The sequence below is a fragment of the Fukomys damarensis genome, unplaced genomic scaffold (assembly GCF_012274545.1).
Source record: "Fukomys damarensis isolate Sample0158 unplaced genomic scaffold, DMR_v1.0_HiC HiC_scaffold_21, whole genome shotgun sequence".
NCBI lineage: Eukaryota > Metazoa > Chordata > Mammalia > Rodentia > Bathyergidae > Fukomys > Fukomys damarensis.
Window position 1 is genome coordinate 12,419,849 of NW_022900933.1, and position 19,740 is coordinate 12,439,588.

General features: G+C 52.1%; 1 protein-coding gene across 1 annotated transcript in view; it reads left to right on the forward strand.

Annotated features, from left to right (window-relative positions):
- Galnt16 (polypeptide N-acetylgalactosaminyltransferase 16) overlaps window positions 1–19,395 on the forward strand; it is a 56,986-nt gene extending 37,591 nt beyond the window's left edge. The window contains exons 7-15 of the mRNA XM_010645359.3: window positions 425–512; window positions 2,149–2,233; window positions 2,551–2,654; window positions 7,000–7,126; window positions 8,488–8,580; window positions 9,878–9,961; window positions 12,506–12,647; window positions 13,443–13,568; window positions 17,168–19,395. Coding sequence (XP_010643661.1) covers window positions 425–512; window positions 2,149–2,233; window positions 2,551–2,654; window positions 7,000–7,126; window positions 8,488–8,580; window positions 9,878–9,961; window positions 12,506–12,647; window positions 13,443–13,568; window positions 17,168–17,305 — 987 coding nt within the window. The 3' untranslated portion in view covers window positions 17,306–19,395. The remainder of the gene's footprint in view (window positions 1–424; window positions 513–2,148; window positions 2,234–2,550; window positions 2,655–6,999; window positions 7,127–8,487; window positions 8,581–9,877; window positions 9,962–12,505; window positions 12,648–13,442; window positions 13,569–17,167) is intronic.
- The last annotated feature ends 345 nt before the right edge of the window (window positions 19,396–19,740 follow it).

Consider the following 19,740-nt stretch of genomic DNA (forward strand, 5'->3'; position numbering starts at 1 on the left):
TCAGCCCAAGTGTGTACAGAGGTGCACTGTGCACAGAACAGCAGCTCAAACCAAGGCACAAGGGGCGCCTCAGGCAGCAGATGAGTCACTGTCCCAGGCATTGTTTAGACTGTGACTGTGAAAGCAGCTTAAAAGACAAAGATATCCTTCAGACTGCAGCGTCAGTAAAGGCTTCACTGAGAAGATGAGACCCAGGTGGGGCTCAAAAATGATGGGAGGAGAAGAGGCCAAGGGTGTCTTGTGCCCAGGAGACTCAGGTGGGGCCTTCCAGGAGCCAGACACAGTTCTGGGTGGCCCTTGGCACATCCAGCAGGAAGTGCTGGCCACCATGTGTCCCAAAGAGACCTTCTCCCCAGATCAGGTGGCTGAGGCTTTTTTGCAGGAGAATCCCTGGCCTCACACCATCTTGCACCTCCTCTCCTAGGACCACACGCGCGTGGTGAGTCCCATCATTGACGTCATCAGTCTGGACAACTTTGCCTACCTGGCGGCCTCTGCTGACCTTCGAGGAGGTGGGTTCTTCTCCCAGGGGAGGGGCTCTGGGCCTGAAAAGAAGCAGGCTGAGGCCAGGCAAAAGCCCTGGCTCGATGCTTTTCTCAGCGGTGCTAGAGTCTGACACTTCTGCCTCCCTTCCTTCCAAAGATAACATGAAGAAGCCCCGGGAACCCCTGGGTTTGAGGGCAAAGGGCCAGAGAAGACAGTCTCGAGCTCCTGGCACAATCATTAGCAGAGCCAGGCTGGTCCTCGCCTTTTCCTCCCTGAAACACTGGCAACAGCCTTCCCAGTTGCTGCCAGACCAGGGTCTGTGCCAGTCTTGGCACAAGGCCGCCTGACAGCTGTCTCTGGCATAGGAGAGGGAAGCCCTTGCCCTGGCATGGATTCTTAGAATGCTCAGTTCAGAGTTGGGCAAGACATTTCTGTGTGACAATGGCTTTAACCACACTCAGCCGGTGAGCTCTCAAAATGTGGCTTGTGCTCAAAGGGTGACTAGTTGGAATTGACATGTGCTGTATTCACAAAAAATACACTGCAGGGCCGGGGATTTTGCTCAGTGGTTCTGCCATGCCTTGCAAGCAGTGTCCCCAGTTCTATCCCTGGTACCGTAACAAACCAAACAAAACAAAAAAAACCAAAAACAACGCTGCAGCCCTTGGACTTAATGTGGAAGAATGTAAAATATCTCATTAGTATTTTTATATTGATTACATGTTGAAATATTATTTGAGATGTATCGCATTAAGAATATTTTATTCAGATTAACTTCACGTTTTTGTGGGTTTCTTTTATACGACTCCTAAAACATTCTCAGTGACATATGTGGCTTAGTTTTGTGGCTTGCCTTGTGTATCTATCTTTTGGACCATTCTTGTGTTGACTCCAGAGATGTGCTATTTGTTCATAGTAGACAAAGGCTACATTTGCCTATTGATATTGAAATTAATTAAAATGAAACAAGATTTGCAATTCTGTTCTGTAGTTGTACCAGCCACATTTCAAGTGCTCACCAGCCACTTGAGGTTTTGCTACATTAGATAGTGCAGTGAAAGAACATTTCCACCCCTACAGGAAGTTCTGCTGGACACCGCTGTTCTAGAGACTGTGGCCAGTAGCTACTGGGCATAGAGGATTTCCTGTTCAGGGCCTGGGTTCCCGATAAATGGATCTGGCATTGATCAGATCTGCAGCTTCTGTGGGATCCTGAGGGAAGCCAAGTATTTCGCCTTTGAGGGAATCACCTCAGAGCCTTTGCACTTGCTGCTGCCCCTGCCTAGAGTTCCTTTTCCACAGATATCCTTGTGGGTCCATCCTTTAAGCAGGTCTACCCTGAAACATCACCTTTTCAGAAAGCCTTTGCCAAATATTACTAAAATGGCATGGGCACCCACTTCTATATTCTCTTTTTTATGCACTTTTCACCCCAACTGAAGAAGTATGTTTATCTGTGTAGCGTCTTCTTGCAGTGGATCATGAGCCGCAGGAGGGCAGGGGTTGACTCATTCTCTAGGAAGGAGTCACAGTGCGTGGGGCCCAAGGCCCTCTGGGATCCAGCTGTATTGGTGGAGACTCCGAGGGGAGGGGAAACGCGGGGGCCAACAGCACCCAGTGGACTTGCCCTGTGCCCCATCGTCACCCTGCCCTGTCTCTTAGGCTTTGACTGGAGCCTGCACTTCAAATGGGAGCAGATCCCTCTGGAGCAGAAGATGACCCGGACAGACCCCACCAAGCCCATCAGGTCAGGGTGGCTGTGGGCTCAGGGAGCCCCTTGCTTCCTGGGCCAGGAGCCTGGGAGGCATGTGGGCGACTGGATCAGTTGCAGGGCTCCTCAGGGTCCTCAGTCTGTGTTCTGGGTCCTCGGAGCCCTGGAACCTGCTTGCGGGGATGGGAAGGTCAGGGGCCTGGGAACCGCTGTGAAAGGCCCTACCGCCGGCCAGACGTCCCAGCAACGCTGCAAGCGGGGACTAGGAACCAATGGCCTGCGGTCCTAGGGCCCCTGAAAGGGCTCCCAGCTGCTCTCACTCAGGGCTGTCCCTTCCCTCTCCTTGTCCCCAGGACACCTGTCATAGCTGGAGGAATCTTTGTGATCGACAAGGCCTGGTTTAACCACTTGGGAAAGTACGATGCCCAGATGGACATCTGGGGAGGAGAGAATTTTGGTGAGTCTGGAAATAACAGTAAACACAACCGCAGTAGTGGTAGCACCAGCTGAGCATATTCTTTGCAAGCAGTCTATGGACTTTACACATATTAAGCCATTTAATCCTCACAAGAACTTTGTGAGGTAAATACTGCCTTCTCCATTTTCCTGATTAAAACCTGGGGCACAAGCTGGGTGTGACTTTGCACAGCTGCTATCCTAGTGCTTTGGGAGGCTGAGGCGGGAGGATTGCAAGTTCAAGTTCCACCTGGCACCTTAGTGAGATGCTGTCTTAAAATGTAAACATACATAAATAAATAAATAAATAAATAAATAGCGCTAGGAATGTAGTTTAACCTGGGTTCAATCCCTGGTGCCAGATAAGAAAGAAGGAAGGAAGGAAGGAAAGAAGGAAGACATTGAGGTGCAGAGAAGTACAACAGTTTTAACCAGAGCCGCATAGCTGTAGCTAGACAACAAAAAAGCTCAGGTGTTTAGATGGAGCCTGTGGCCCCAGAGCTGCGAGTGTGTGGAGAACACAGACTGAACATGGACCACAGCTTCCTCCGCACCAGAAAGGCTGGGCAGGTACAGCCGGTAAGCTGTGGGATTGGCAGCCCAGGTGCCATCCCTGGCCCTTCCACCTTCAAGCTGTTTGCCTTTGGGCAAATTAAAGTCTCCCTTGACTCAGTTTCCTCCAGAGGCTGTTGGAGTAGGAAATGAGAGGACAATAAAACGTGTCCCCCGGTATCGGGGTCACCATCGCTGAAAACGAGACGACAGGGCCACACCGTCCCCAGCAGGGCAGGAAGCAGCCAGGCCCCCAGAAAGCAAGTACAGGAGGCGCCAGCAGGGGTGAAACATTCACTAGGGAGTTCCATCCACCTCTCGCCCCTTGCTCCTTAGCTGGGTACTGGGGCTGTAGAGCTCTGCGAGTGGTCACCAGGTCCTGCACGGGTGAGCTCACTGGTGGCCTTGAGTGAGGTGGTCAGTTCTTATGAACCTCAGTTTCCTCATTTACAGAGGAGGAAGTGAAAGGTGCTGTCTCCCAGGGAGCCAGTGGAAGGGGTGTTGCTTAGACAGAATGTGTATGTCAGTCCAAGGCCCGGACTGAAATTTATTATTACAGGTATATTACACAGTGTGAGCACGGGAGCACAAGGGGCAGGACTGTCGAGGGTGGGGCTGAGACTGCAGGGTGCTATCACCACCCTGAGGTTGGGAAGACAGGAGGGAGCGCCCCCAACAGGTCTTGTGCCTCGCGCAGCCAGCCCAGGGCACCCAGCTAGGAGGGTGTTGGAGATAATTCTGTCCCTTACCAGTGCCTGACACTGGCCAAACCCGTCATCCGAGGGAAGGAATCCCTGTGGTGCAGCCGACACCAAGCAAGATGGAAAAGGGCAGCTGGCCAGCCCAGGGGATCAAAGAGTAGGCCCTTTGCATCCTGTAAATTACAAAGGCCCATTCCTGCTCCTCCCGTCCTTTCCTGCTGTCTCCTTTCTCATCGTGACCTGCTCTCTTCAGCAGTGAGTGGGGCTAGTGGCCCCTCACCCATTTGGCAGATGGGAAAACTGAGGTAGGTGCTGCCTTCCAGATTTCAATCAGGAATCTCCACATCTCACAGCTCCTGTAGCAGAGCCTCTTAAGTGCTGGGGGTGTTTCAAAGTTAAGTCTGTTAGAAGTGTGCTTTCTCCCTCTTTCCTGATAGTAGACCTCTGAGCAGGGAGGCTGAAACCAAGCCCGCTTGGCACCAACTAAATGTATAGACACGGGGGTGGGATTGTCTCCCCTTGGATTTACTCTTGGAAACAATTTCTAGGCAGGGATTGGAGGAGTGAATTCTGTGAGCTGGAGCTGCAGTGACCCGTCCATCCTGACCTCCTTTCCTGTGTTTTGGGCCTAAGTGACCTCCTTTGTGTCCTGGGTCTCAGCCTGAACCTGGTTTGGCAAAGTCAGTTTCCTGTAAAGACTTTGAAAGCTGGGAAAGGAATGGGCCCCCCTGCTTCCAGAGGCCTCTTTCTTTCTCTTATTTTTTTGGGCTGGGGGCTGACTGACTGAGTAACAGTGTGTGATCAAATAGCTGCTTCAAACTCTGCCTGAGGCAGAGCTCTGTGGTTGGGGAACTTGAAAGGTGGACTGCAGAGTTGTCCTGGCCAGGGTTGTGTTTCTGAGGAGAAATTCAAAGGACTGTCTGGGCTGCTGTGGTGCTCAGATGTTCAGCTGCTGCCAGGACTGATTTTGGGCTGGGAGTCTCTTGGCTGTGAGCCTTTCATTTCACTCCATTTTGAAGGAAGGGAGATGCCCAAACTGAGCTTTGTTCCTGTGGCCCCGAAACTCGAGAGCCAGAGGTCACCTTGAGTTGGGCCTGGCAAATACGAAAACCTTGCAGTTCCCCTTAGGAGGCTTTTTATTTTTTCATTCGATTTTATTTATTTTGGAAGTTCTGAGGCTTGAATCCAGGGCGTCGTGCATGCTCTGGAACCAAACTATCTACCCTATCCCAAGGAATCCTTTTCAAACACAGATGGATCATTTCTATTCTCTGCTCAAACCCCGCAAGGGCTCCCATGCCACTCAAAGCAACATCTAAAGCCCCCACCCTGGGGCCTGTACTAGGAGGGCTTCCTCTCCACCGCACCCTATGAATTTAATCCCTATCTCCCACCCCTCTGGCCCTGCCTCACTTTCCCCGGCTGCCAGCCCTCCTTGCTGTGCCTGGAACCTGCAACCACACTCTTACCTCTGGGAATGTGATCTTGCCGGTCTACTGCCTGGAAAACTCCTTCCTTGACAGCCACATGGCTCCCTGTTACTTGCTTCAGGGCTTAGCTCAAATATCCCCCTTTTCAGTGGGAACTCCTCTAAATCAGCCTAATTAGAAATTTGGTCCCCGCAATTCCACGCACTCTCGTCAGCTCCCTTTTTTTCCTTTGCACTCTTCACCCACTGATACGCTACACGTTTTCTCACACGCTCATATTTTCTGTTACCTTTTTGAGTGCCTGTCTCCCCAGCATACTAGAGTACAGGGAATCTAGAGCAGCGTATGAACAAGTCACTGAATGCCCTAAGGAATCCGATTCAGACCGTTCAGCCTGCTGGACAGAGTTTAAATTTTGTGTTGTACTTCTGGAACGGAATAGGTGGATGACCTTGGTGAGGCTATTTAACATCTTTGAGCTTCATCAGCCTTATTGAAAGTAACGTGAGGATAAAGCTGGACACTGTGGCAGGCCCCTGTGTATAGTCCCGGCGCTCAGGAGGCAGAGACGGAAATCAGTTGAGTTCAGGAGTTCGAGACCAGCCTCAGCAGCATAGTGAGGACCTGTCTCAAAAGCGGCGTTGGGAATATTATTCTGACTTCGTATGGTTGCAGTGAGAGTTAGGTAGTGGGTATGAAGAGAATGGTACGTAGTGATGCTGAGTAAATGGATGATAGTTACTACTTTTGTTGCCATTGCTGGTAATAATAACAACCTCATAGGGCCCGGGATTTAGCCCAGTGGTTCTGCTGCCTGCCTTGCAAGCGTAAGATCCTGGGTTCTGTCCCCAGTACCAAAAAAAAAAAAAAAAAAAAAAAAAAAAAAAAAACCCAACAACAAAAACAACCTGATTAGTGACAGGGTGGATGGTATAGACTCTGGGATGAGCTGACTTAACTAGCCTAATATTGGTCCGGCAGAAGCGGAACCAGAATGTAGATCTTAATGCCCTCTTGGTCTGTCTCCGGTATTAAACATCCGTTGCTAAGACCAACTGCAGGGTCTGCCCAGGAGAACAGCAGATGCCTGGCAGTTTAGGGCAGGCGCCCATGTGTGGACCCAAGAATGGGAAGAGGTGGGTCCTGGCTTGAGCCGCATCTGGTCATGGCCTGGTGCACACCGGCTGGTCATCTGCAAAAGCCCTTTGGGCTCCGTTGCCTTTCAGAAGGTAGTGTGTCAAGAGAGGCAGCGATGGCCTGGAAACGGAGCCCCTCTGGGCCTAGAAGTTGGCCTGGAGACAGGCAGAGAAGTGCAGCAGGGGCAGCCTGTGGGTGGCTGGTGGCCAATTTCCTTATCCCAAGGGTGTGCAGAGCTTGGGGCTTCTGGCCCAGGCTGCAAATGCTCCTGCTGCACTGGGTGCAGATCTCTTTCTGCTCAGCCCAAGCTTCCTCACACCTTTTCCCACTGCTGTCCTAGGGCTCTGCCGGTGTGTGCGTGAGTGTGTGCGCACATGTATGCGTGGGATAAGCATGTCCAAGGAGTGGGAGAGCCCCGTTTAATCAGCCTCAGGAGTTCTGACCCCAGCAAGTACCCGCTCCTACCCTCTCTAAGGGGGACTTGTCAAGGGGCCCTTTCCCCTCCTGACAGTGTGGTCTCCTGCAGAGCTCTCCTTCAGGGTGTGGATGTGCGGAGGGAGTTTGGAAATCGTCCCCTGCAGCCGGGTGGGCCATGTCTTCAGGAAGCGACACCCCTACAACTTCCCCGAGGGCAATGCCCTCACCTACATCAGGTAGGTCCCAGAGGGAGTAGGCCTGGCGTGGAAGGAGGCGAACCCGGCCCTAGACCCCACCTTGCCGATTACCATGCGACTTTAGCTGCCACCCTACTTCCTGTCCTCAGTTTCCCCATTTCCCCTCCCAGGTCTGATGTTCTAGGGTTCCCAGTACTCCAAGGGATAAAAGGATGAATTGGGAATATTGTCACCGGCTGTCTCTTGACTCCCTTTTCCCATGAGTCTTGGAAAACTTTCCCAATGACTCCCCGGTGACTGACTGAGCGCCACTCTCCCTAGGGAACCCCTAGTGCTGGTCACGGATGCCAGTGTCCCAACCTGGTCAAGCATCTGTCCATTTATGCCCCCAGCCACAGGGTACATTTGGTCTCACAGGAGAGTGGGCTGTTGGGCAGATCTGGAAGCCCCGCTGTCCTGATAGGGGTGTTAAAGGGAGGGTGAGGGGCAGGCGCGCGAGCATCCCCTCCACCTGAGGGTGCTTCTCCACTCCGTCCGGCCTGGCTTCCCCAGTAGCTAACTGAACGGCCTGGGGTTTTACTCTACCCTTCTCATCCCCTTTTTGTGGTTATAATTATAAAAATCATATACGTGTTCTGGAAAAAACTCAAGCAATACCAAAATAAATTTTATGCATACATATCTACATCATGTATTCACTTTTTATATTATTACAGAGAAAAATGTGGAAGTCTTTGTATCTATTATTTCTGCTGGGCATGTTCCACTTGCCTCATCAGAACTAACCACTGTTAATAGTAGCTAGCCTACCATTTCAGGCCTTGAACTAACCAGTGTTATTAAACCACTGGCCTAACCTTTCAGTATTTTAATATACACCTACCTCCATGCATGCATGATAGTGGGTAGTGCTGTGCACCCCTTCAGTGACACGCTTCTCTGTCCCAACCCTGTCACACACCCAATCTGTGTCCGCGCACACTCACCACGGTCCTTTTGTTCAAGGTTGCCTTGTTCTCCTTGTCACGCATTTATTGTCCCATTGGAGGGCATTTGGATCGTCACCAATGTTTTGCTGAACTCGTGTACGGGTCTTTTTTGCCCACACTCAGGTATTTCCATAGAACACAGTCCTTCAAGTGGAGTCAAAGAGTAGAGGTAGCTACAAAGCTGCTGGGCGTTGGTAGAGTGTCCTCCAAAGAGACTGTGCCAGTTTATACCACTGCAATCGGCACTGTTTCGTGTGTTCTCCTGAGTCTCATCTGAGCTACACAGAGCGCAACGTTTCTCCTTAAGTATATATTTTTAACGGACAAAAGTTTTATAAGAGCTGAACTCGATCCTAACCCTAACACTGTCTCCTCTCTGTGACCTTGTTCTGCTCCTCCCCCTCTTTTTAGGAACACCAAGCGTACTGCAGAGGTGTGGATGGATGAATACAAGCAGTACTACTACGAGGCCCGGCCCTCAGCCATTGGGAAGGCCTTCGGCAGGTGGGTTCCCACCCCTGGTCATCTCCCCCGCCATGTTAGCGGAACCCCAGCAACATATGAAGTGGTGTTCGCATGAGGGAGCCCCTTGAAGTCTCCCTAGCAACTGAGCCTCCACTCTCGAGGCTCTGGGAGCCAGAGAGGGGTCCTTGAGGAGCACACACCTTCTCAGGGTGTGTGAGAGTGTCACTGTCCCCAAGCCGCCATCTGTAGGAGTATTTAGAAGGGGCTGCCTGCAAAAGACACCTTGGGTTTTACCTACACCCCCGTTCAAAATTTTCATCCGTCAGCCTTTTCTCCAGGCAGGGACGGTTAGGGCTAGAATCTAGTTAAGCATTTTCAAAATGCAGGTGGGTTGTGAAATCAATTTAGTGAGTTGTGACCAGCATTACAAAAGAGGGGAAGAAAAAAGTACCATAGATTAGATTAGAACAGAACAAAATATAAAATCAGAGTTGATTGCAATGAAAGGTAAGTGCTGTTTCACAAAACTCATTTCTGGTGTGTGCGCGCATACACACCTGGGGATTCTACACCATGTGTAAGATCTACTTACCTCCTCCTTAAGGAGGTCAGGAGAGTTTGAAAACATTGTTAAATGATTGATTGTGAATGAATCATCTTCCCTGTATTTATTTATACCTATCCCTAAATGTTTGTCCCTCATTATTTCTTTTAGTGACAAACTAACACTTAGCGAGGACTTACCCAGGCCTAAGCACTTCTTATCCCCTTAAATTCATTTGATTTTCACAAAACTTCCTGGGGTGAGTAGTCGTATCCCCAGTTGACTGTAGGGGACACTGAGGCTCAGGTAGGAGGTTGAGGGGGCCTCTGCCGTGGCCATTGTGGTTGGCACAGCTGAGGAGGGTGAGGGGACTGAACGCCGCGGTACCCAGCACACATCGGGTGGTTCTTATTGGCCAAACGCCTCAAAGACGTTTAAAGGTTGCTCATTTTGTTAGACTCTTTTTCCTAAACTGGAAGGCAGGAAAGGGGAATTTGTAGTTGATAAATTCTCTGGGAAAATAAGGACCGGTTGGTGGTGATGAACTGAGGTTTCCAAGAATGAGAAGCCCAGGGAACCCGGAGGGCTGGGTTCCTCTGCAACAGTAAGCTTGGAGCAGGATTTGAGCAGAGGAGGGAGACCAGGAGGCCTGAAGTGACTTGTGGGTCCCAGGATGATGCAAGCAAGTGGTCAAGGCCGGGCAGGACAGGCCCGCGTGGCTCCTGGCCTGCGGGAAGAGGGAGACCTCCTGTGTCATCCCACGGCACTCCAAGGTCTCATCTCCTCCTTTAGTGTGGCCACAAGGATCGAGCAGAGGAAGAAGATGGACTGTAAGTCCTTCCGCTGGTACCTGGAGAACGTCTATCCTGAGCTCACGTGAGTGTGCCACCCCCATACCTCCCACCCATAGTCTGGCTCCTTTTTCTGCCCCAGGGCTGTGCGGGACCTGGGAGGGCTTTACCTGGAGTCATCAGTTAGGTGTGGTGGGCAGCACATTCCTAAGGCTAGGTCTTGGACCTAGAAATGGATATCAGTCTCCTGGGGAAAACACCACATTAATGCAGCAAAGGCTGCAGAAACCTTCCTCACCCTTGACCTGGTTCTCCCCTTTCTGGGAGTTTATCCTGAGGAAATAAACCAGCCAAGGCAAAGAGCTGCTGACAGGCAGATACTTACTGCAGGCTTATCTGCTGCTATGAAAAACGGAGAAGTGACACTAGGGGCTGGGCTCAGTGAACCCTGATACAGTGATTTAAATAAAGATTGTGCATCCGTTAATATTACAACCCCCACGAGAAGCATGGGGAAATGAGGAAACAGAGTACAAATGGGGTGCTGAGTGGAACTATGGCCCCTAGGACAGGACTGTGGCTGGTGAGTCAGCCAGTTTTCCTTTTTCCTAAATTGTTTCTGGTGTCTTGGTCCAGCTGTATGGTTCATTTCCTCACCGTCCTCAGCTCTTGACCCGTCTCCCAGCCTCAGGGACACCCTCCCTGAACACTGACTTGGCAGGGGCACCCGATCCCTCACATTTGGACTTTCCTCCGTAGGCCTTCCCGGCCCCTACAGCTGACCAGTTATACCTGTTGTCGCCTCCCACGCTTGCCTTAAGCTCCATGAGGGCAGAGGCTTCAATCTGTTTTATTTGTTGCTTTATTTCTAGCACCTACAACAATGCTTGTCACAAAAGAGGCACTTAATAAACATTTTTTGACTGAATAAATGTCATAGTCTGCAGGCCTCAAGAATGACTGAAGGTAGCATTCTGTTTCTGTCACAAGTAGGGGGTGTAGCTTGTCCTGCTGCTGCCAGCGTCATCCTAGGGATGCTGCCATGGTCTTCTGGGAAACTCCACCCCTCAGAGCCAGTGTGTCCTTGAAGGAGGCAAATCTTTGCCTTTGAAGGCACATTTGATTTCTAGAAAGCAGCCACAGTTAGGTTGAAGCCAAGCCCAGGGAATGTGCTAGATGATAAAAGCAGATAAAATCATCTCACATTCCAAATACACACACACACACACGCATGCACATACACACACACACACACACACACACACACACATGCGCGCACGTCTTGAGAGTAATGAGACAGAACTGAGTCTGCAGAAGTTTCCAAGAAATTCCAGGACACTGTGAGTAACAGCAGCATCGTTGGGCGAAAGTTGGCAGCCTGGACAGACCCAGCTCCCTGGATGACAGCTGTGAGGGGAAGAACATTGAATTAAAACATGTAAGGAATGAACAGCTTCTTGAAGTGACTGCTTTTGAGGGGACTAAGCTTAGCCACATGTGTCACTTCCAAAGTGCTGAAGTAAAAAGAGCAGTTGTTTCTTACCATGTTTGGATAGAGCCTGTGGACCCCATACCTCGGTCCATGAGCTGGAAACCTCAGCGAGGCCTCACCCCCCTATTTTTTCAAGAGAGGTTAGATTCATGTTTTTCTGTGTTACCTTAAAATTTAAATGGGGTGGGATGTACCCTGGAATCCCATCACTCTGGAAGGCTGAGGCAGGATGCTCACAAGTTAGTCTTTCCTGTAGTTATTTATAATGACCTAAGGCTTTTCTACCTTGTGGATAAGTCAGAATTGATTTAGCTCACCCCCTATTGTTGGATAATGATGCCAATGTTTTCAGTGTCAACCACTCTGAAATGAGTATCTTTTAATACACCTATAATTATTTCCATAGATTAAGTTCCTTGAGTGGCATGGTTAGGTCAAAGAGGTGCACATTTTTAAGGACATTGATTCTTTTTTTTTTTTGGTACCGGGATCGAACTCTGGTCCTTGCACTTGCATGGCAGGTGGCATAACCACTGACCTAAATCTCTGGCCCAAGGACATTGATTCTTAATTTTACACTGTCCTCCCAGAAAGCTGGACTCACTCATGTTCTCACCAGTAGGATATGAGAAGATCCAGTCTCACAGCTATTACCAACACTGGGCATTGTCATTAAAAAATACATGTATTTATGTATGTACTCAACTATATATGGTAAACAAATAGTGGCAACTCTCTAACATATATTTCTTTAATTACTGGTGAGACTGAGCACATTTTCATGTTTGCATATTTCAAGTTGGCCTCTTCAAACAGTGGGCTCCCTGTCCTTTTGAGATTTGGTCACGAGCCTAGTTTGGGCCCCATTTTCTCCCCAGGCTTCCTCTTCCAGGCCAAGGAGCCCTGTGTTTCGGCCTGAGCTCTCCCCTCCGAGATCCTCTGGGTGGCCCCGGGCCCCTTGGAAGAACCTTCTGGAAGCTGAGGCCCGGTCTTCCCAGAGGTTGCTCCTGCCCTGCTCCCATCCCCATTGGGCCTGTAGGTCTCAGAGGCCTCGGTGACTAGGACCTACATGCTGGCAGAGGGCATGGGTAAGCACGGAGGGCAGGGCCCCAGCCTGATTGCTGTCTTTTCTCTCAGTGTCCCCGTGAAGGAAGTGCTCCCCGGCATCATTAAGCAGGGGGTTAATTGCTTAGAATCCCAGGGCCAGGATACAGCTGGTGACTTCCTGCTTGGAATGGGGATTTGCCGAGGGTCTGCCAAGAATCCCCCACCACCCCAGGTAAGCTGCTGAGGGTCTGGGAGTTAGGACTGGGGGCTGGAGAGGAGCCAGGGGCATTGGTCAGGAAGGGGCCAGGGGCTTCACTCTGCTCATTCTGTCTACACCCCTCTTGAACCTGCTTCTCAGTGGTCCTCACTCTGTGATGTGTGCACTGCACAGTTTTGCCGTGCACCTCCTCCATGTCACCCAGACAGTGACCAGTTCTCCCTGGGGTGCAGCTATGGTTAGCTCATGTGATGGGCAGCAGCACTGAGGGCTCTGTGCACATGAGTGTCACCCCCGTCAACACTAGAGCTGGCCATGAAGACCTCAGCACTTCCGGGCTTCCCTGGTTCCATGTCCTGTTATCCTCTCCTGTCCCTATTGATCCTTGATACCTCCTTGACTGCCCTCTGGTTGGCTCCAGCTAAGCTTCCCTATCTCAGTATTTGATTATAAGCACTGTTCAAATTCACAGAAAACATGAGCTGGGTGTGGTGCATGCCTATAGTCTCAGCTCTCTGGAAGGCTGAGGCAGGAGGATCTCAAGTTTCAGCCCACCCTGGGCAACTTCGCAAGGCCCAATCTCAAAATAAAAAAGGGCTGGGTATGTTCAGTGTGAAGACACTCTTGTTCAGTCTCCAGTAGGGAAAAGCAAAAAATGAGAAATTATATGATATGTACAGTGAATACCGATGTACCCTCCCCTTGCTCCAAAAATTATTTGTGGAAAAGTCTATGAAAGCCTATGGTGTACCTGCTATATGATCAGTCTTCCCATGGTCCATTCAGCGCTGTCCTTTCCTTGTCTTGCAGGCCTGGCTGTTCAGTGACCATCTCATCCAGCAGCAGGGCAAGTGTCTGGCTTCCACCTCCACCTCCACCTCCTCTCCTGGGTCCCCAGTTATCTTGCAGATGTGCAACTCAAGAGAAAGCAAACAGGTGAGCCTCCAGCCCTGGGCACAGGTGGCCTGCAGCCCCAGGGGGACATGCGGCCGGTGTTGCAGGCTGTGACGGGAGCAGCCTGAGACTCGCAGTTTCCGATAGGCGCTCCAGAGTGAGGAGCTGCAGGACCTCACTCCACATCTGAGCCCTCTGATTTCACTTGAGAAGAAATGCTTCTTTAGGTATTGGCTTCACATCCTGCCTACCTGAGGCAGGAGCAGTTTGTCTTAATGCTGTTTCCCAGCCCGACAGCCACACAGCCTAAGTAAGAGTGAGCTCTTCCTGCCAGTCTGTGCTGGGGTCTCCCACAGGTCCTCACTTCCTGTCCTCCTTGCCACCCAAGGAGGGAGTCCTAGTACCAGCCCTGTTTTACAAGTGAGTAAATCAGGCTTGTTGACCATACATCTGGGACAGGGTGGAACCAGGACTTAAACTCACAGTCTTTTTTTTTTTTGGTACTGGGGATCAAACTTAGGACCTTACACTTACGAGGCAGGTGGTGGAACCACTGAGCTAAATCCCTGGCCCAGACTCACAGTCTTAACTGCACCAATCAGTACTTCTTGACTGCTGGCTGACTGGGGAAACTGAGGCTCGGGTATGGTGATTTTCAAGCTAAGACGACTGGCTCATGTGAGGCCGGTCCATTTGTCTGCCCCTGTCACCCACACTGCCCCCGAGTCCTAAGAGACAGATCAGGGTGACCTGCAAGGGAGAAACTAAGGCTTGGAGAGATGAAGCCACCTACCTGTTCAGGACACTCAGCAGCCAGTGAGGAGGAGACCCTGGCTCCCTGCTGTGCTGCCACCTTCCTGGATGGAAGGGCTCTGCTCCTAGGGTGCAGGACCTAAGGCCAGAGGCTGCTGTAGCCCTTGCCTTGCCCACCCTTCTGGTAGCGCCCCCTGTGCCTGACTGGCCAGCTACGCTAACCTGTAGGGCTTTCCTCCCACCCCGTCTCCTTTGCTCCCCTCATTTTCTTTTCTCTTCCTTCCCCACTTCTCTTATCTGTTCTCTGCTCTTTTCTTTCTTTCTTTTTTCTTTTTTTGATACTGGGAATTGAACCTAGGGCCTCCATGCTAGGCAAGCACGCTATCACTGAGCTACCTGCCCAGGCATTTAAAAACATTTTTATTTTGAGATAAGGTCTCATTAAGTTGCTCAGGCTGGACTTGAGCTTGGGATCCTCCTGCCTCAGCCGGTCAAGTAGATGGGATTACAGACATGGCGCCACCACCCGCGGCTCTCTCACTCCTTTTGTCTGCCTAGGTCAGCTCTTTTTTTAGGGATGACTGGAAGTGTGCTTCAGGAAAAGCAGCGGGTCCTCTCCCTGCACCCTGGAGTTGCATATGTGCGCATGTCGTGAGGCGGGGCTGCTCTGTGGCTTGCTTGCGGCCCTGCTGGATGCTGCCGAAGCACTTTCCCACTGGGGGTGGGGGTGTGTGGCTTATTTCTGCCCCAGGCTGCACACCCTCTGCCCTGCCCTGCAGTGGGCTGGCACACAGGCTGCCGTTTCACCTCCCTCCCGAGGGGAAGCCTCGAGCCTGTACTGCCAGCTGTGTGTTGAGGCCAGAGGGAGGAAGTGTCTGCCCGGCAGCCTCCCCTCAAATACTTCTGTGGGCTGAGGCATCTATTTTCCCAGCTGAGCTGAGCCAGCCCCTTCATTCTGCTCCTGTAAGTCCTGCCAGGCCCCAGGGCACTCTAGGTGCCCTGCCTCTCCCTTCTTGGAGGACTGGACGAACAGATCTCCCTTGCCTCATCCTTCTGGCCTCTGGCCTCTCTTGGTCCGTCTTTGGTTCTATTCACAAGGCCATCTGGACTCGTTCATCTAAGAGGCTCCTGTGCCCTAGACCAGGTGTGATGCAGGTGACAGGTCCCACCTCTCATTTCCTGCGCCCCCTGAGTCCTAGTCTCTTTACATATAAAACAAGAGGTTCCCTTTTCTGCTGTCCTGCAAGGAACCTTCAGAAACTGGAGACTGTGGATTGGCGAGTTCTGTGATGTGAAGTCTTATCTCCAGGCAGTGGCCTGGGGAGTCAGAGAGGCCTTAGATGGCCTGGTGGCACTGTAAGTGAGAGAATCCTGTGGTTTGGAGAGCACCTTTTCGTGCCTGGATGATTCATTCCTTCATCATGAAACAAAAATGCACTGGGTGTGTTCCTTGGGTTATGAAATGTACAGATCACGTTGGCCATAAGGATGAAAGGACATCAACATGGCGTCCAAGTCACTTATGCGGCAGAGGAGGGGGCTGCTACATTCGAGTTGGCTCAATACCGAGGTCACACTAAGCCTGGGCTGCAGCCCCAGGGGAGGGCCCTGTCTGCGACCTGGATGCACGGTGAGCAGGTCAGCAGGACCTCCTAGGGAGTTAAATGTGAGGGACTAATGGGTACAGAGCAGAAGTGTGCCATAGTTGCCGGGGCCACAGGCCTTTCTCAGCCCCTAACCCTGACCTCTAGGCTTTCAGCTGGGACCACATGGCCCCAGTGAGGCTGATTCAAAGCTTGGCCCTTCATAGCCCCTCAAGGGAAGCCCAGACTCTGCAGCCCCCACTTCCCACCCTGTCCACCTCCGCAAATCCCTGCAGCCCTAGCCCTGGCCTGCATCCAGGTGGAGCTCGTCTCTTTCCCCCTACCTGTTCCATGTGCCCATCTGCTCAGACCCCTCTGGGCTCCATCCACATGGTCAGGAGCACTCCCACCTCTTATGGAGGACAAAGTGGGTATAGGAAGGAGGGGAAGGTGGTTACATGGGAGGAAATCGGAGAGAAACCAAAAATAGACCTGCCTGGCTTTTCAGTCTTCCCTGAGACCTGAAACCTGTCTCAGCTTCTCATACCTTCTCTGTGTTCCAGGCCACACTTTGTCCTCCGTCCAGTCTTTTCTAAATTGTTTTACCCTCCTGTCAGCCCTGGGGGAGGAAGGCCCCGGGAAGTGAAGGCATGACTGAGGGAACTTGAGTATTCCCAGCATTCCACTGGACACCCATGTCTGCAAAGATGGCAGCCAGTTCCCACTAGAAGGTCTAGGTAACCAGCCTCATGGTTACAGGCCAGGTGCAATGGATAGGGCTGCCTGAAGAAGAAAGGTTGTTCAGGGAAGAGATTCATCAAGTCTAGGACATAGCGAGCTGGTGGGGAAGGCCCTTCGAGAGAGAAGTCAGGACCAGGCAGGCACTGTGGCAAAATGGACAATGAGAGCTCCATGTAAAGCAGAGAGCAGGAAAATCCTGAGCCCTGCCAACTGAGGCCACACAAGAAATTGGGCCCATTCTCCAAGTGGAAGCTAAAAATGCAAACTTCTATGTAGTAACTAAGCCAAATTTTAAGTAAACATTGTCCAGCCAAACAAAATCCATCTTCAGCCTAAGGGAGTCTGCATTGCCTCCTCTAATCTGGATAGCAACTAATGGCAAACTGCAGAAGGGGCTCAGAGCTTCTGGTGGGGTGGACAGGCCCTTTCACAAGGGGCACACAGTCGGTTTTCAGTGAGGGGTTTGCCTAGGTTTGTACACATACATGTGAAACAAAGGTGCAAGCATTATTATTTTTTAATTGCTGCTGTCTCTCTTTCCCTCTTTCCCCCAATCCTTTCCAGAAATGGAAGCGAAAAGGATCTTTCATCCAGCATTCCATCAGCGGCCTCTGCCTGGAGACAAAGCCTGCCCAGCTGGTGACCAGCAAGTGTCAGGCTGACACCCAGGCTCAGCAGTGGCAGCTGCTGCCACACACATGACAATAGCCCCGGCCTGCGGTACCTTTTGCATGAGACTTTGGGACCAGAAGGGGGTTAGGGTGGGGATCAAGTGGGCCGCTTCCATCTCCTCACATTTTTGCCAGGATCATCAGCAAACACCCCTGCGACGTGTTTCTCCGAAGCTTGGTCTAGGGAGGGTGCAGGGGGCCACCCTGCCAGGTTCCGGGAGAGGCAATGGTCAGGGTGCCGGGCTGTTGCTGGCAGACTGGGCAGGTGCCCCTTGTCCTCTCCCTTGGCCCTTCTTGGGCCCAGACAGTGGTGTGGGATCCTCCCCATGTTGCTTGGGGGTAGCAAGGACAGAAGCCTGCACAGGGACCACCTGGGATCCTGGGGCTGGTGTGGGGAGAGCAGGAGAAGAGGAAGTGGGCAGTGTTTGTGGAGAGGCTGGGGAAGAGAGGGGAAAGCTGGAAAGAGAGAGAGAGGGAGAAGAGAGGGGCCGCCTGCAGGGGTGGGTAGCAACTAGGAAGGAGGTGAGCTCAGGAGCCTGTCCGAGAGATGCCAAGCCCAGGGCTTGGGTGTTGTAGGAAGGTGATCCTGGGAAAAAGGATGGGCACTTTGCAGAACACAGATGGAGCAAAGCATTAAAGAACAAGGCCTCAGGACTTCATGCCACCCCCCTCTCACCAGCCCCACGCTGAGCCTGACATCCCCCAGTCCTGTCTCTGGGGGCCCACAGGTCCAGCAGGAGGCTGCGGAGGGACCTGGGGTGTCGTTTTAAATGGACCCCTCTTTGGTTTGGCCATGTGCCCACCAAGACCTCTCTCAGGCCTTAACAACCAGCTGGGCCCCGTCGCCTCTGCCTGAGCCCACTGGAGGATGGGCGGCCACATGTTCTGTCATGTGCAGCCTCCTGCTCTCATAGATCACTGCCTCTGTAAATACAGCACCACGAGTCAGGGTGGCCAGCAAGAATGGGACCTCCTTTCTGGACCAGAACCTCCCCTAAGTGACTAGAGCCTAAGCCCCCAGGCCAGACCTCATTCAGTCCCTTCCCCTAAGAGCAGGGATTCCCTCCAAGGCTCAGCTCTTACAGTGTGCGGGGAAGCTGGCTGTTGGCTTCTGTTTGAGTAGATAATTCCCAGATCCTTCTCCCAGCCCCTGAAAACACAACTTCCACTCCTCCTCCGCGGCCCTGTTTTGGGATCCCCCCTTCCCCCAGACCTCCTCCCCAACCCATTCTGCCCTGTGCCACTGGCTTAAGCAGTGTGATCCTGGGGAAAGACTGTCGGTACTGGAAGCCCTGGCGTCTCTGTCCCGATGCAGACTATCCTGGTGTGAACACCCGTACCTGGTCTTACACAGAAAGTATATGCTCATGGCGATTTCATGGATTCCAGAAGGTTTAGGAAACTCCAGAAATTGTCCCCACAATACCACATGATGTGTGTGCATATATTCGTTTTTTCTGGGGAGAAGGCCTACGGACTGACTTTCCCGGCTCCTTAAAGAGCTCTGCTCTACAGCGGAGCCACCATCTAGCGGAGCTGCCCGCCCCCGCCCCCCGTGCCTAAATCACCATCGCCCGTTTCCCCCACATGGCTCTTGGGTGAGGAGCAAGTGTCCATGGTCTGCAGCACCACCCTTAGCGTAGTCCAGCGCTCTCCTCTCACCAGCGCCCCTCGGAGTGCTCCTGTGCCCAGAAATGCGCAAGCCTCCAGACAACACAGGAATCCTTCCCCTTGGTGGCCTCACTGTCCCTGTCTTCTATTGTGAAGTTTCACTGCCGCTGTCCCATCCCGGGATCCCCTGTCCACTTGGGAAGCCTCCTGCTGCAGCTGAGGACAGAACCGGGGCCAGACCGAAGTCTTCCTTGGAGCCTCAGCCGGCTCGGGTGTGGGCTTCTCGTAAAAGTAAGGACTGCAGCTCAGAGCGCCTTTGAGAAGATCTCTTCCTCACTTCTATGGTCACCAGGCTCTGTGCTTGTCAGCTGTCCTTTGTGGGGACTCAGCCCAATTCTGGTTTTGCTTTTCCTCTTCTTGACCAAAGCATGTGCCACTAGCTGTCCTTGAGGACGTTGTCTTTATGAAACACACACCCGGAATAAAACCACTTATTACAAGTTCGCACGCACCAGCACCTTCCTTTCCCACTCCCAAGCCTGCCCTTCCTAGCGCTTCCCTCGCCTGGGAACAGTTGGGTCTCACCTGTGTAGATAAGACTGCATGGGCTCAAGTCCAACCCTGTCCTGCACATCGGGCGTGCACTGGGAGACTCAGAAGTGGCCCTGCTACGAGGCAGGCCGGGACCAGAGCCCAGGGACCAGTGAGTGTTGTACTGAGCTTGGCCTGCTGTTGCCTCACAGCGGGACGCTGCTGAGCCTTGGAAACACACATCCAGGGACTTCTCTCAATCGACGTGGCCCCCCACCACTGGTGCCTTTAGCCAACTCTCTGTCCTTACCTGGGAGCCAGGCC